A 17,932-nucleotide genomic window follows, 5' to 3' on the forward strand; every position below is an offset into this window, starting at 1 on the left:
CTTGACATTTAATATGCACTTATGATGTATTTGTCCTTTTTGCCTTTTTCTTTTTTTTTTTTTTTTTTTTTTGCGGTACGCGGGCCTCTCACTGCTGTGGCCTCTCCCGTTGCGGAGCACAGGCTCCAGATGCACAGGCTCAGCGACCATGGCTCACGGGCCCAGCTACTCCGCGGCATGTGGGATCTTCCCGGACCAGGGCACGAACCCGTGTCCCCTGCATTGGCAGCGGACTCTCAACCACTGCGCCACCAGGGAAGCCCTGTCATTTTTGCCTTTTATGCCATGCAACTACTGACTGTCAACCAGTTGGTTTACTGTTATTAAGAATATATTCTTTTTAAAAATATTTATTTATTTAGCTACGTCGGGTCTTAGTTGCGGCACGTGTGATCTTTTGTTGCAGTACGCAGGTTCTTCATTGTGGCATGCAAGCTCCAGAGAGCACGGGCTTCGTAGTTGCAGTACACGGGCTCTCTAGTTGTGGTGCACGGGCTTACTTGCCCTGTGGCATGTGGAATCTTAATTCCCTGACCAGGGATCGAACCTGTATCCCCTGCATTGGAAGGTGGATTCTTTTATGTATATATATATATATATTTTTTTTTTTTTTTTTTTTTTTTTTGGCTGCATCGGGTCTTTGTTGTTGCGTGCCAGGTTTCTCTAGTTGAGGCGAGCCGGGGCTGCTCTTCATTGTGGTGTGCGGGTTTCTCATTGCAGTGGCTTCTCTTGTTGCGGAGTATGGGCTCTAGGCGCGGGAGCTTGAATAGTTGTGGCACTCAGGCTTAGTTGCTCTGCGGTCTGTGGGATCTTCCCAGACCAGGGATCGAACCCGTGTCCCCTGCGTTGGCAGGCAGATTCTTAACCACTGCGCCACCAGGGAAGTTCCTGGAAGGCGGATTCTTTACCACTGGACCACCAGGGACGTCCCTCACCTACATAATCCTTTAAGAGTAAGGCTTTTTCCTTTCTTTCATGTCTTTGTTGACTTCTTCAGCCTTCAGTGAATTCTTTTACTTTCTGAATGCTTTTAAGACTTTCCTTTATGTGATTTTCATAAATTAGATTATGGTTGCTTTGGTATGGTTTTCTCATGTTCCATCTGTTTGGGGTCATTGAGCTTAATGTGTCTGTGCATTTATAGTTTTGCATCGATTTTGGAAAAATTTTAGCCTTCGTTTCTTCAACAGTTTTTTGTTCTGCCCTCCCTCCTTTCTTCTGAGATGTCCATTAAACGTGTTACTTGATATTTTTCCATGTCCCATAGCTCATTTGTGTTTTTGGGGGGTATTCTTTCTCTCTATTTCATTTTGTATAGTCTTATATTATTATATCTTAAAGTTCACTTATATTTTTTTCTTCTGCAGTATGTAATTTGCTGTCAGTCCCATCTTTGGAATTTATCATTTTAGAAATTGTCATCTGTAGACATTTGGTTTGGATCTTGAGTTTCTCTTATCATGCTCCTGCTTTCTTCTACCTTCTTGAGTATATTTATAGCAGCAGTTTTATCGTCCTTGATTTATAATCCTGTTGTCTGACATTTCTGCTGATTGATTTTTTTTCTCATTATGGTTTGTATTTTCCTGTTTCTTTGCATCCCTTGTAATTTTTATTGGATACCAGCTATTGTATTTTTACATGGTTGGATATTGGACTTTCTTTTATTCCTTTAAATATTTTTTTGGTTTGGTATGCAATTAAGTTATTTGGAATTGGTTTGATCCTTTTGATATAAGCATTGTTAGGGTGCTTCCAGAACAGCCTTTACTTTAGGGCTAATTTATCCTTACTACTGAGGCAATACCCTAAGGACTCTATCTGATACCCTGTCTATTAGGAGGTCTTTCTACTTTGAGGGATCAGTCCAGTGTGATTTTGAGATTGTTCTGCCTATTTCTTGTGTTTCTTTCCCTGGCCACCATAGATTAATTACACGCGTGCATAGGTCAGTGTTCAGGCAAAGCCTCTGCAGCTCCCTTCTCTCTGGTACTCTGTTATGCAAATTCTGGCTGTCCTGGGCTCCCCAACTTCAAACTCTATTTCCTCAACTCAGCAAGACTGGTGGGCTCTGTTTTGGCACTCTCTCCTACCACTGAGACCTGGAAACAGGCTGTTAGGTCAAGCATTTGCAGGGTTTCCTTGTTTATTTCCTTTCTCATAAGGACCACTGTCTTGTGCTGCCTGTTGTCCAATTATCTTTAAAACTGTTGTTTAATATATTAACTCATTTTTCTAATTAATTAAGACAAGAGGATAAACCTGATCTCTCTTATTCCATTATGGCCTGAAACAGACATCTTAACCTTTATTCCTCCCTGCTACAACATACCTGAGGAATCTAACTCCAGAAGAGAAGAAGTAGAATGTATAATTTGAAAGTTTGTCACATACCTTTTCCACCTAGCCTGTTGAAAATAATTTAAAAATCTAATTCCAAAAACTGGACCTTATTATGACATATTTGGATATGGTAATATTCAAATGTGTTTCTTCTTGCATAGTCATGTATCTAAATCACTGCCTCTGTGATTTAGTTTATAAACCAAAATATGGTATATGCAAGTAACTGATTATCAAATTTTTATTCAGAATGGTATCTTAAATCTCTAGTAAAGTGGAAAGCATTTTGTTATAAAAATATACCTGCACTTACATTATGATCTAGGAATTCTGCTCTTAGGTATTTACCAAGAGAAATGAATGCAGATAGCCACACTTGAAATGAATATTTATAGTAGTTTTTATTCATAGTAGCACCTAACTGGAAACAATCTAAATGTCCATCCACATGGATAAATGGAACATTATTCACCAATTAAAAGGAATACGTTACTAATACACAGAACAGCGTGGATGAATATCAAAAATATGCTGAGCCATAAAAAGAAACAAAATTGAGTTATTTGTACTGAGGTGGATGGACCTAGAGTCTGTCATACAGAGTGAAGTAAGTTAGAAAGAGAAAAACAAATACCATATGCTAACACGTATATATGGAATCTGAAAAAAAAAAAAAAGTCATGAAGAACCTAGGGGCAAGACAGGAATAAAGACGCAGACCTACTAGAGAATGGACTTAAGGACACGGGGAGGGGGAAGGGTAAGCTGGGACAAAGTGAGAGAGTGGTAGAGTGTATATATGGACATATATACACTACCAAATATAAAATAGATAGCTAGTGGGAAGCAGTTGCATAGCACAGGGAGATCAACTCGGTGCTTTGTGACCAGCTAGAAGGGTGGGATAAGGAGGGTGGGAGGGAGGGAGACGCAAGAGGGAAGAGATATGGGGATATATGTATATGTATAACTGATTCGCTTTGTTATAAAGCAGAAACTAACATACCATTGTAAAGCAATTATACTCCAATAAAAACGTAAAACTATATATATATATGTGTGTGTGTGTGTGTGTGTATGCTGAGCAAAAGAAGCCAGGCACAAAAGAATCTATATAAATTCTTTAAAGGCAAGTGACTAATCTGTATTGATAGAAATCAGATATGTGATTGCTTAAGGTAGGAGGTAGGTAAGTATTAAGTGTAAAGGGGTCAAAAAGAAACTTTCTGGAATGATAGGAACATTCTATATCTTGATTAGTCTGTTGTTTGCACAGGTATATAAATTTGTCAAAACTCAACAAACAGTACTCTTAAAACATGTTTGTCCGTTTTGTTGTGTGAAATTATACCTCAAAAAAGTTGACTAGGGATTTCCCTGGTGGTCCAGTGGTTAAGACTCCGCACTCCCAATGCAGGGGGCCTGGGTTCGATCCCTGGTCAGGGGAATAGATCCCTCAGGCTGCAACTAAGACCTGACCCAGCCAAATAAATAAATAAATATTTTTTAAAAAAAAAAGTTGACTAAAAAAAAAAAACTATAGTAAGTGGGTTTAACAAATAACCTAGGATTATTGGCTAAAATTGGACATGTTTAAATGATATATAAACAAATATATATGATATATAAATTTATATACACACAAATGTATAACAAATATTAGCAACCTGGATTCTGATTCTTTTCTAAGATGCAGAGTTCTTTTCAACCTTATACTTTCTTTCTTTTTTTTTTTTTTGCGGTACTTGGGCCTCTCACTGTTGTGGCCTCTCCCGTTGCGGAGCACAGGCTCCGGACGCGCAGGCTCAGCGGCCATGGCTCACAGGCCCAGCCTCTCCGCGGCATGTGGGATCTTCCCGGACCGGGGCACGAACCCGTGTCCCCTGCATCAGCAGGCGGACTCTCAACCACTGCGCCACCAGGGAAGCCCTTTATACTTTCTTAATGTATGAAATGTGAAGGTTGGGTTAGAAATTCTTTGTATCCAGCTATAAAAAGAAAAGAAGTCAATAAACTTAAGTTAGTCTTTTAAAAGTTGACGTAAAATTTGTTTTTCCTCAGAAATCTTCCTGCCAAATCTGTGGAAGAAGCTTTACGTCACCGACAAGAATATGATGAGATGGTGGCTGAGGCTAAAAAACGAGGTATAAAATTTAACTCCAATTGGTATATTTAATTTATTGGTATCAAAAGGAAATGAATTTCAGTAGGATGGAACATGGTGAAATTGACCAAGCCTGTCTTTAAGGTGATGCTGATTTCTTATTTTTCTAACTAAATTTGTTCTTAAAGAGAAATAAAATGTCATTCTAGAATCACAGTTTTTCTGTAAGTACTTTTACAAAACTATTATGAGGAGAAAGGCAGCAGACTATCTATGAGAGACTCTGTAATTGTGTCATAAACCTGGGACTACTAGTATCTTAATTTATAAATGAAGATATTATTCATGAATCTATTCCTGAAATAATTTTTACTTGTTTAAAACAGAAATTAAAGAAGCACATAAAAGAAAAAAAATAATGAAAGAACGATTTAAACAGGAAGAAAACATTGCAAGTGCAATGGTAATTTGGATCAATGAAATACTACCCAATTGGGAAGTAATGTAAGTAAGCAGACTTTTCCTGAATTTCAGTCTGTCTCCAAAGGTCTCGTTTCCAATTTTGTATTTTTATGACTTCCAGCATGTATCTTATGTTTTAGCTAAATTATACTATTAACCAATGTTTGAAAACTTTCATGCTTATCTCTGTGCTTTGCTTTTGTATATCCCTGTCTCTAATGCCTACTTCCCTTACTGACCACCCTCTGTGCCTGTCAGAATTTTACCTATCATTTGAGTCCCATCTGAAATGTTAGTTGATCCATGAAACTTCTAATTTCCTCAGTTACCGTATTTTCTTAATTCTAACATACTGTCTATTGCAAGATGCACTATTGATGTAATAGCAGGTTTTTTGGCAAAGAAAATGTTAAATGTGTACCTTCATTGTAATATGCATTTATTAAATGTTAACTATTAAAGTAGCTTCTAACATGCTTCTCTCATAATCAAGATAGTAAGATATAGATGATCTTTCCCTTCTGTGATGTCTCATTATACTTGGAGACTAATACACTTCTTGCCTTACTTTGCCTTTTAATTTTTGACAGTATTTTTACACATACCTTATTTTTCCTCTAGACTGGATGGTAGGAGATGTCTTCTGCAATGCCTAGTATAGGATGTGCATTGGGAATTTGTTGAATATTGTCACAGTGTGACAGATACTATATTAGGCTCTTTATACAAGTAATCACATTTGATTCTTATAACCTTTACTCCCATTTATCTTATAGGGAAGCTCAAAGTCAGAGAGGTTAAGTGATTTGCCCAGGGTTGTACAATTAATGGTTAACCAGATTTGAACTCAAGTCTATCTGATTTTAAAGCGCACACTTCTTTCAGTAGACTGTGCTGCCTCTCAAAGACTAGGGCTTTACCCATAGTAAATATGTTGTGATTTTGTTTTTGGTACTGAATTGGCAATGCGTTTTTATGTTCCTTTTATCTTCTTTTTTCATAATTGTCCCCATATTTCTGATTCTCTCATTGTATCCTTAGTATAAGTGGCAGTTGTAGAAGGCAGTTCCCTTTAAATTACTATATATTTTTTGGCTTTTTTTGCCTACATACATGAGCCCAAGAAAAGAGTGCATCACATACTTAACTCTCTGTGTTCTGTAGTGACTTGGTCATAGACTAGATAAACCATCATGCAACTAGTGTTTTTGGTATAAAAAGTAACTTTCTCCTTTTTTCTCCCCCTTTAATTCTAGGCGTAGTACAAGAAGAGTTCGAGAATTGTGGTGGCAGGGATTGCCCCCTAGTGTCCGTGGGAAAGTTTGGAGTCTAGCTGTAGGAAATGAACTAAATATCACTCCTGGTTTGTATTCTATATTCAGTTACTCCCACACATGCAAACAGCCATCTTCAGCGTTCCAAAGCAGATTAGTAGATTGGTCATTTGAAAAGGCCATATATGGCCATATACCATATGTGTCATTTTAAGAACATGCTTCATTCCCTACCCCCTTCTAAAACCTGGTAAGATTTAATAAGTAAGTTACTATATTTCATATTATATAAATAAGATTTGTGGGTTTTCCTTTAGTTTACAGCCATCAATAATAATCTTGACATCTAAATATCTTAACTGTGGGTAACTTCAAAAACTTCTGGGTCAAAAAAAGACAAACTTCTGGGTCTAGGTAACAATAGGTGAATAAACATATACAAGGAAAAATAAAATAGTTGTGGAAAAGTTTCCTCTTTTTTCAAAACCATAAATATTGAGGGAAAGCTAGAAATTTCTTTTCCTATCTTTCTACCCAAACCAGTCATTTTGAATTTTTTTATTTAAAAATTTTAAAGTTTAAAAAACAAAAAGAAGTAAGATTCTCATTGTTTTTATTTTCTTAAGTTTCTTAAAACCTTTACGCATAGGAGTAAAATGTAGATAGGAGTAAAATGTAGTGTAGTTTTGATGAACTAAAAAAAATTACATACAATAAGGATATTATCAGTAGGGTAAAATAATTAGTAATAAAAGATACTAATGGTCTGAGTGATAATGATAATGCCAGATAAAGGTACCACAGAAAGACTTAGGGACTCTAATATAATTAAATAATACATTGTTACTTAAAATTTTTTATTTACATATTTATTGAAAAACAGTCAAGCAATAGTAAAGTACAAACTGCATGTTTCGTCCCCCTCTTCCACCCAAAATTCTGCTCTTGATCCTACTCTAGGTACCATTTAGCAATTTGGTGTATGTTCTTCCAGATCTTTTTTCTATGCACATAAAAAAGTGTACATCTACATATGATAATTTTTAAGCCTTCTCTTTTTCTTCCTTTTATTTTTTCCCACAAACCATCTGAACATCCCTCGATATCAGTGCATAAAAGGGGCACTTATATGTACTGTAGCTGCACTGTATTCCACGGTTTGGCTATAGTATAATTTATTTAACCATTTTCCTAGTGATTGCTAAATCAAAGACATATATGTTAAAACAACATCAGGACTTCGGTCCAGTGGTTAAGGCTCCAAGGTTCCAGTGTATGGGGTGCAGGTTCAATCCCTGGTCAGGGAACTAAAATCCCACATGCATGCAGTGCAGCCAAAAAATAAAAACAAAAAAAACAACATCAAGGTACCTGTCTTTTTTTACTCTGCAAAAGTGATTAAAATTAATGAAAATTACCCACATGGAGGATGACTGAAAATAATTTAGAAATATTTACCAAAAGCATCAAAAAATATAACCTTTGATGGATTTATTCCAGTTCTAACACTTTAAGTAAATAAATAATCAGGACTGGTTTCAAAAGCTTTTCTGCAAGGATATTCATTACAGCAATCAGCATTATATATAGTTGTACAGAATTTATAACAAAAATCTAAATGTTTATCTTTAGTCTTAAAAGTGATGCCAACTTTGAATAGCATGATCATGTATAGTTTATAAAATTGATTTTCACAAAAATCCTATAATGAACATGTTATTTTAACTTGACATTTTCTTTAATTAAAAAATTAGAATTTTTTAAAAAAATTAGAATTTAGGGCAAGAATTGAGTTTTAAATTAAGCCTAGAAAAGGTATTGTATTGGTTAAAGTTTTAGGAATCAGTTTTGCATATAGGTGAGATGAAGAAGTATGGGTGGCTATTTGAAGTTTTGTTTGCAGTTTTGTTTTTTTTTTGAGAACTTTGGCTTTACACTTTTAGGTATCCTGACAACTTAGGCATTAAAACATTGGTTAAGTTGGTATTAATCTTTTGTGATTCTCTAATCAGAAAGTTATTTTTTAAGCTTAAAATTTGCAAGGTTTGTAAAATAACTGGTTCATTTATTTTCAGTCATTTTAGCTTCTCTCTACTAAACAGTTATGTATTCAGGAGTGAAATGGGTACTCATTCTCTTCTTCATTAGTGGTGGGAAGAAAGCTAAATTTCAGTGGAAGTAAATTTAGTTTTGATAACTTTGTTTATTTTAGGGGCTCTAATAGTTTGACTCTTTTCCTGTTGTATTTGTCTTAATCATGAAATTTATAACCATTAGAGAATAGTAACTAAGAATAGGGGTTCTAAAGTCAGTCAAATGTGGTTCAAATCTTGGTTCCACTCTGTGTTAGGTTTGTGACCTTGGGCAAATTACTTAACATCTAGAGGTCTTAGTTTTCTTCATCTGTAAATGGGGATAAGTTAATTAGCTATCTCAAAGGAGTGTTCTAACAGTGATTTGTGATGATGAATATCAAATTATAGTGAAAGTGAAGTTTACTGAGAATGCATACAGTATCATTACCGTCAGAAAACAAGAAAGTGAAACATACACTGATCTCAAAATATTCTCTGCTCAAATCCAAGATACTTCTTTAGTCTGCTTCAAGCTGTACATTTGTACATACAGAATAAAATGTGTGACATGCCCAGTCAAGCATGAAATTGAACTGAGATGCAGGTCATCTTATAATAGATGAGCACTGTAACTCTTCCGTGAAGAGATATCCTTTGATGTTTGGAAATTCATTGCTACATTTTTATTATTGGATCAATTTTGTGACTTCCAAAAGTGATGTATTTATTTCATGAGCCTTTTTTTTCCAAGACAGTTTTGAAGTTCGAGTAGAACAGTGAAACTGGAATTCCTAGCTTGGAATCAGTTTGAAATGAAAAAGTGCAAACCTCAGTCTAAGAACTGCAAAAAAATTATATATCTAAATTTTAAGATTATATCTACATCTTATATCAAAACATTGATGGAGATGGGCACAAATAATAGAATTTTTAAGTTTTTTGTTCTTTTTAAAGTTCTTCTTTCCAAACCATGAGTAGTAACAAGAAGTGAACAGAAGGGAGAAAGGGTCAGAATAGTAATAGTCTATTTGAAATGTAAAAGTCAGCAATTTTATAATGATCTGGTTCTTGTTAGTATATATATTGGGTTGGCCAAAAGATTATTTTCTTTTTATCTGTAAGATGGCTCGTAGCACTTAGTTGTCTTTAACTTCATTCAAAACACTTTTGTTAGATTGTATGTGACAGCTGTCATATCAGCGTGAATTTTAAAAAGACATCAAAATCGGTGAATTTTTGTGCAGCCATTTTAATATTGAAGATGGAAGAAAAATCCCAACATTTTCGGCATATTATGCTTTATTATTTCAAGAAAGGTAAAAATGCAGCTGAAATGGCAAAAAAAGATGTGTGCAGTGTATGGAGAAGGTGCTTTGATTGATCGAACGTGTCAAAAGTGGTTTGTGAAGTTTCGTGCTGGAGATTTCTCGCTGGATGATGCTGCACGGTCAGGTAGACCAGTTGAAGTTGGTAGCGATCAAATTGAGACATTAATTGAGAACAATTGAATGTTATACCACGAGGAAGATAGCCAACATACTCAAAAAATCCAAATCAAGCGTTGAAAATCATTTGCACCAGTTTGGTTATGTGAATCACTTTGATGTTTGGTTTCCACATACGTTAAGCTAAAAAAAAAAAACCTTGACCATATTTCCACATGCGATTCTCTACTGAAACGTAATGAAAATGTTATGTTTTTAAAACAAATTGTGGGGCTTCCCTGGTGGCGCAGTGGTTAAGAATCCACCTGCCAATGCATGGGACACAAGTTTGTGCCCTGGTCCGGGTAGATCCCACAGGCTGCAGAGCAACTAAGCCCGTACACCACAACTACTGAGCCTGCGCCCTAGAGCCTGCGAGCTACAACTACTAAAGCCCATGCTCTGCAACAAGAGAAGCCACCGCAGTGAGAAGCCCGTGCACCGCGACGAAGAGTAGCCCCCACTCTCCACAACTAAAGAAAGCCCACACAGCAACGAAGACCCAGCCATACATACATACATACATACATACATACATAATAAAGTTCCCTTTAAAACAAATTGTGACAGGCGATGAAAAGTGGATACCATACAATAATGTAGAACAGAAGAGATCATGGGGCAAGTGAAATGAACTATCACCAACCACACCAAAGGCCGGTCTTCATCCAAAGAAGGTGATGTTGTGTATATGGTGGGATTGGAAGGGAGTCCTCCATCATGTGCTTCTTCTGGAAAACGAAATGATTAACTCCAACAAGTACTGCTCCCAATTAGACCAAGTGAAAGTGGTACTCAACGAAAAGCGTCCAGAATTAGTCAACAGAAAACGCATAGTCTTCCATCAGGCTAACGCAAGACCGCATGTTTCTTTGATGACCAGGCAAAAACTGTTACAGCTTGGCTGGGAAGTTCTGATTCATCCACCTTATTCACCAGACATTGCATCTTCAGATTTCCATTTATTTTGGTCTTTACAAAATTCTCTTAATGGAAAAGATGTCAATTCCCTGGAAGACTGTTAAAGGCACCTGGAACAGTTCTTTGCTCAAAAAGATAAAAAGTTTGGGGAAGATGGAATTATGAAGTTGCCTGAAAAATGGCAAAAGGTAGTGGAACAAAAGGGTGAATACATTGTTCAATAGAGTTCTTGATGAAAATGAAAACTGTGTCTTTTATTTTTACTTAAAAACCAAAGGCACTTTTTGGCCAACCCAGTATTATGTATACTTAATATGGTACAGTCATACATTGGGATACTGTGCAGTTGTTAAAAAAAAACCCACAAACCTAAAGTAGATTTATTCTACTAATGTGAACCAACTTCCAGTGTGATAAAGCAAGATGCAAATCAATGCATGTAATATGTTGCCACTTTATTTCAAAGGAAAATATATATGTATATGCATGTGTTTGCATATTTTTATCTTTAGAGAATTGGTAAGCAGAAAGTGCATTGGAGGGAAGGAAATTTATTTCTCACTCTATACTGTTTTGTACTGTTTGAATATTTTAGAAAATCACATTCATATATTACCTTTAAAAACAAATACATTTTTTAGTTTTATATTTTAATTTAAAAAAAAATTTTGGCCGTGCTCTGCAGCTTGGGGTATCTTAGTTCCCCAACAAGGGATCGAACCCACACCCTCAGCAGTGAAAGTGCCAAGTTCTAACCAATGGACCACCAGGGAATTCCCTAAATACATTTTTAAAAAAAGATTAATTGAAGTAAAAAATGTTCTTGGTATTTTGGGCAATATATAAATGTTGGTATTTGGGCAAGAAGTACTTTTTGCTGTTTTGTCATGGAAATTTACAATTTTTATGTATTTTTAAATATCTATAATAGAAAGTAGAAACAATTAAAATTTGAGAATTGAGAAAATTTTTCAATTTCTTTTATTCTTGAAGTTTTAATGAGATGCTGTATATGGAAGCACAGAGTGGTAGTCTCAAAAAGTGATTTGGCAATTAAAGTAAAAAGATAGGGCTTGAGATTTTTGTATGTAGGCCTTCTGGAGAAATTTGTGAAGTTTAGTAGCTTTGGATAGCTTAGGTAGCCTTAGATAGCAATATCATAATGGAGAAACCAGTTTCAAGAGAGAAGGAAAGCAAGAAGTAACATTTGCATTTATTGAGGGTCTATAAGGTGTCAGGAGGTGTATGTAAATTATCTTATTTAAGCATCAGTAACCCCATGAGTAGGTGGTGTTTTTCTCCGGTTTACAGATGAAGAAAGCCAAGTTCCAGAGTGATCAAGTACCTTTCTTGAAGTCCCACAGGTAGTAAGTGGCAGAGCTGGAATTTGAATCTAGATCTGACTGACTCCGAGAAAATCATGTCTCTGCTATTCTACAGTGATACTTCTTCTGCAGAAGCATCTCTTCCTGCCTCTTAACATTCATTCTATATTGTAGCTATTTGGATGACCACTCTGCAGTATTTTCTTTGCTATCTTTCTGGTTGAGTAATGAATAGTTTTGGTAGAATCAAGTACTTCAATTTGCCACATTTTTGATGCTGGCTACATAAGAAAAATCTGACCTTATAATAGGATTTTTTCTCTTTATTTTTAAATAAGTAAAAATAGAAAATATGAGAATAAATTTCTTTCCTATTATTTATGAATTTTTGTTCTTTTTTTCCCCCAGAACTTTATGAAATCTTCCTCTCAAGAGCAAAGGAACGGTGGAAAAGCTTCAGTGAAACAAATTCAGAGAATGATGTAGAAGGTGTGATTTTTTTTGTTGTGGTTAATAAAAATTTCTCAAAATCCAGTTGCTGAGATACTAGTGTGATTTTTACAGTGTATCAGGAACTAGTAATTCTTCACATACATTATCTCCTTTAATGTTATAACCCTTTAAGTAGATGGTATTATACTGAATGATATAAGAGGAAACTGAGGCTCAGAGTATTTAACTTGGGAACAGTGAAGCTGTAATGTAAACCCAGGTTGTTGAACCCCAGAGTCCAGGTTTTAATCACAACAGTAAGACTAATGGGATACAGTATTTTTAGGCCAACTCTTAACTTAAAGATAGATGATCTGCACACCTCACTTGTGACCTGTTGTCTCCCCTGACTCTCACTGACTTTCATTCACTCCCTAATGTATTATTTATAATTCTTATTGTGCCTTAACCTTTGTTCATTTAATTCATGCATAGACTTCATCTTTCCCTCCACTGTCATCAGGTTTTTTTTCCTAATCATTTTGGCGAAAACAGGAACACTCTTTTTTCCTGTCATCATCGTTTATTAAATTTAGGTAAATTTATTTAAATATTTCTTGTCCTTGAATAATGGGGAGCTGTTTATCTGCCAGTCACTTTTCTTTCTACTTCATAGAAGGCAAATTTTTCTCTTCCCTATAAGTAAAACTCTAAAAATGAGCATGGTTTAGGGTAGAGAAATGGTGCATATCTCATAGTGGTTTTCTATGAGTATGTAAACAACTCTGTTAAATTCCTTGAATACTCTTTTTTCTAATTTAGAAAAGTGAACAGTATGGTGGGGAAAATTGACTAAACAAGGTTAGAAAGAAGATTTGACTGGCAGAAAGGTTCATGTAAGTATCATCCCAAGACCTGTTAGCTATGTCAGCTATTTGTGGGAAACTAAAAGTTCAAGGAAGAAGATGTAAGAAGTTTTAATTGGCAGGGCCTCAGCCTGAGTTTTAAACTCACTTTTATGAAATATTGGAAGCGTAAGAATTAAAATTATGAGCATTTACTTCAGAGACATTTTGTCATGATTAATAAATGGTAAAAGTTATATTTTAGTAGAAATTAAATGTAAATGAAGAATTGTTTCAATCAGAAAAACTGTTCTGTTTAAATTACTGATTTCTTATTTCCTGGGTGTTTATAATTTGTAGTTGTCATTAAACTTTTTTAGCCATTATCTTTTCAAATATTACTTCTGCCTCATCTTTCCTCTCCTTCTAGGACTTCAATTACATGTATGTTAGACCATTTAACAGTGTCCCATAAGTCTCTTATACTATTTATTAAAATTCTTTTTCTTTCTGTGCTTCAGTTTAGATGATTTTTGTAATCAGGTTCATGAATCCTCTCTTCTTTTATATCCAGTCTATTAAATATGTCCTATTTATCCAATATATATCTTTAATTTCAGAAATTATACTTTATAATTCTAGAATGTCTACCTGGTTCTTTTTATAGATTCTATTTTTCTGTGGAAATTATCTTTACATCCCACACATTTCCTCACTCATTTTCTCTATTTTCTTTAACATATTTATAGCAGTTAATATCCTTGTTTAATTCCATTCCTGGATCATCTGCAGGTCTGCTTCTATTGACTGGTTTTTCCCTTGATTATACGTCATAGTTTCCTGATTCTTTGCATATCTTAAAAGTTTAAATTGTATGTTAGTTATTATAAATAAAAAAGGTATAAATTGAAGCTGGTGTTTCCCCTCAGAGGAATTATGCTCTTTTCTGTTAGGCCATTGGGTTATCGCCTCAATTCAGTCAGTAACTGAGCTAGGTTGGGCAAGATTACAGCTTTAGATAGACTTAGTTAATCTTGGGTTTCAAATTTGTTGATAGGACGAACTGTCCTATTTTGACTACAGGCTCCCCTCTTCAATGAGACATTCTCCCAAGGGCCATGTGCTTATGAGTTATTTCATTAAGTCTTTCCAGCTTGGCCTTCTGCACTACACTAGCACTCAGCAAAAGTCCCACAGGGTAAAACCAGATATACATTCAGGCTCCTCCAGATCCTTTCTGTCACATCAGTCTTATGTGGCCATGAAAAGCTCTTCTGGTTTCTCTTTCCCTAAGCAGAGTACCTTTGTCCATGGAGGCTCAATCCTGAGCCCATTCTGAGACTTGGCAGATGCCCCTAGAAAGAAAAATGGCCACTGGTATCCACTCACCTAGGAAAGGGAAGGCTCTTCTCTTTCTGGGATTTATATCCTTTAGACTGCTTTCCTGGCCCTCAGCAGTGAGAACATGGAGTCCTAACCACTGGACCGCCCGGGAATTCCCTCTTATGCCTTTTTTAAAACAAGTGGTATTTGAAATTCATTCTTTTTCCTAGTTGTTATTGTGGCAGCCTTCCCCTACCTTCTATGAAACCCAGAAGCAGAAATCTTGCACCATAAAACTTTCTGATAAATGTATAGATACTTTCTTCATATTAGAGGCTCTAAGTTCCAGTGAAAGCTATATGGCATTTCTTTAAATTTCTTAATTATTCAGCTTTTAACTTTCCTTAAGTAACATATATGCTGTGTGATCATTCTGTGTTGGTAAGATTGAACTTGGTATAGTCAAGTAATCATTTCAGTTTTATCTAACTGGCAAATGCAGGTGTATCTGTTGCTGATCGGGAGGCCAGTCTGGAATTAATTAAGTTGGACATATCCCGTACATTCCCATCTCTCTACATCTTTCAGAAGGTAAGGGTTTCTAACCAGCTTGTAACAACTAATTTTTTTTTTAATCCAAGGGAACAAATTCTCTAAATGCATAGCTCTTATTTTTTAAAAGGCAAAACTGTAAAAATTGTAGACCTTTATATAAAAAATGTAAAACTAGTAGGAAAAGAGTAAAGGCATTTCTGTTATTTTATTCCACTGTTTGAATGCATTGCAGTTAACATAGCACATAAAGGTACTTGATGAGTTTTCACTGAAGTGAATTTCTTTGTTTCACTTTCTATTCTGTAAAATATTTAAGTTTTAACATTTTTGCCTAGTATGTTGTTAAAATATAAAGAAGTTTGTTCCAAAACTTTAAAATTTTTCCTAATTATAATACTATTGAAATAGGAAGAAACAGTTTATTTTTTGTGCAGAGGCTGTTATGAAGTTGTTTATATTTTATGAGGAGAGAAATGATTACATTTTATATGTCTATATGACTCAAGTCTTTATTCATGGAATTCTTCTATCTTTATATTGATAAAATGAGATTAAAAATTTTACCATTAAGATTAAAATTATTAATAAACTTAATTTCGTGTAGCTTGATGGTTTTCTCTTGCTGAAACTGTATTATAGCAAATGAAAGAATCTATTTCCATTATAATTTTATTGTACCAAATTTAGACATCTTTAAAATTGCACACAAACTACATAGCTTGTATCCATCCATCAAGTGAGTTTATTTGGCTTTTTGGTTTTCCATAATTAAATATTTTTTATTCATACTTTAGAAAACATCTTTGCGGAGTGATAAAGTATACTGACTAAAACTAGTCATTTAGGAAATGTAAAGTTTATTAACATGTTTTTTGAGAATCAACTTAGAGACAGTTATTTGTATAGCTTGACATTTCATTTTTCTCTCCTCTAAGGGTGGCCCATATCATGATGTCTTACATAGTATATTAGGGGCATATACATGTTACAGACCTGATGTTGGTTATGTAAGTATTTGTTTCAGTCTGCTTTTTGAATATAAACATTTTATCTCTCTTATCTCATAATATCTTATGTTGTATTAGCTCCCAAATGTCTGTATCTTTATGTTTTTTTTTCTTGGTCATATTAACTTACCCGGAGAGGAATCTTCCCATCTCCTACCAGAGGCTTATGAGACTGATAGCCAGCTTTCTCGGAGAGCAGCTGGGGATTTTACCATTCAATTCGTAAACTTTTATTTATTGTTCCTGCTGTGGTGCCTTCTCCCCTTCTCCCTAACTCTCCTTTTCCTGACTGTCCCTTCAGAGATAAACCTCTTATGTTCTGCTGGGTTGAGGGGAAGGTAGATGGATACCTGTCCATACAGGATAGAGGAGGGGATTTGCTCCTTTCACAGATTTTCAACCAATCCTAGTTTTAGCCCTACCTTTCAATTTTAGAGGAACCTGATAACTTCACTTCCTGAGCTTTCCAGATTTTGTGACTGAATTGGCTTGCTGCTTATTGGCTTCCTCCTCTGCACATATTTTAGTTTCAACATTCTCCATTTAATTAAATTAAAATTTCTAAAATGCTGTTGACATCTTTTATCTACTGTTTATATTATTTTCCATTCTTTTCATCCTCCTAAGTTAATATTTATCTTTTTATTTACTGTTATTTTAGTTGGATTTGGGAGGGAACAAAGAAAACTGTATGTTCAATTTGTCATGTTTAACTAGAAATCATTAAACCTTCATCTTCTTGCCTTTGTCTTAAAATAGAAGAATTTTAGAGATCTCACAATAGGGTGGCTGTGTGGTACAATTTATCCTATTTTGTTGCATGTTCATTTGTATATTTGTTTATTGATCCACTTAACAAATATTTATTGTGTGCTTATTGCTATATGCCAGGCTTTGTTCTAGGCATTTTGTTCACCTTAGTGAACAGAAGAAAGATTCTTCCCCTTTTTTTTTTTTGTTTTTTGCGGTACACGGGCCTCTCACTGTTGTGGCCTCTCCCGTTGCGGAGCACAGGCTCTGGATGCGCAGGCTCAGCGGCCATGGCTCACGGGCCCAGCCGTTCCGCGGCATGTGGAATCTTCCCAGACCGGGGCACATACCCGTGTCCCCTGCATCGGCAGGCGGACTCTCAACCACCACGCCACCAGGGAAGCCCCCTTTTTGATGCTTATAATTTAGAAGGAGGAGACAGACAATAAATAACAACAAATAAGTAAATCATATGTTATATTAAAAGGTGATAAGTGCTATGGAAAAAGTATGGCACGGGTTGAGGGGAAGTGAAGGTTTGGGTATGGAATGTAGTATTAAAGGATATGTCCTTATAAAGGAAGTAAAATTTGAACAAAGAATCCCTCTTGCTCATGTGTTCTGTAATAGAACTGTAAAGACATTATGTAACCCCTTCACATTTTAAAGTTGACATTCATTTAAATTTTTTCATTATAAGTTTAATTGTAAAGGATTTAATTTTTAGCACTTGTTAAATATTGATATTTTAAAATAAAACTCATACTTCTTTTAAAAAGTGTAGCCAGTAGAATTTTAACACTATAATGAGTTTATATATGTCATCATCCATTTAAAGAAAAATATATGAACGAGTTCTTCATTAATACTCTACAGAATACACAGATTTATTGGCTCATTGGATTTATGTAAAATGACCACCTTAGAACCTAATTGGTGATGGCAAGCCTCACTGGCAAGCCAGTCAGTCAAATCAGACTTGTTTTATAATATATGATAAGAGTAGTATAAACTATATTGGAATACATATTT

At 35.2% G+C, this 17,932-nt stretch overlaps 1 protein-coding gene across 1 annotated transcript in view; it reads left to right on the forward strand.

The window, feature by feature from the left end:
* The window catches only part of TBC1D12 (TBC1 domain family member 12), a 95,470-nt gene that overhangs the window by 70,766 nt on the left and 6,772 nt on the right, over positions 1 to 17,932 (forward strand). The window contains exons 4-9 of the mRNA XM_082673241.1: positions 4,405 to 4,487; positions 4,834 to 4,951; positions 6,166 to 6,272; positions 12,397 to 12,477; positions 15,091 to 15,179; positions 16,079 to 16,150. Of these exons, the coding sequence (XP_082529367.1) occupies positions 4,405 to 4,487; positions 4,834 to 4,951; positions 6,166 to 6,272; positions 12,397 to 12,477; positions 15,091 to 15,179; positions 16,079 to 16,150 (550 nt within the window). The remainder of the gene's footprint in view (positions 1 to 4,404; positions 4,488 to 4,833; positions 4,952 to 6,165; positions 6,273 to 12,396; positions 12,478 to 15,090; positions 15,180 to 16,078; positions 16,151 to 17,932) is intronic.

The sequence above is a fragment of the Grampus griseus genome (genome assembly GCF_964374135.1).
Source record: "Grampus griseus genome assembly, chromosome: 16".
Taxonomy (NCBI): domain Eukaryota; kingdom Metazoa; phylum Chordata; class Mammalia; order Artiodactyla; family Delphinidae; genus Grampus; species Grampus griseus.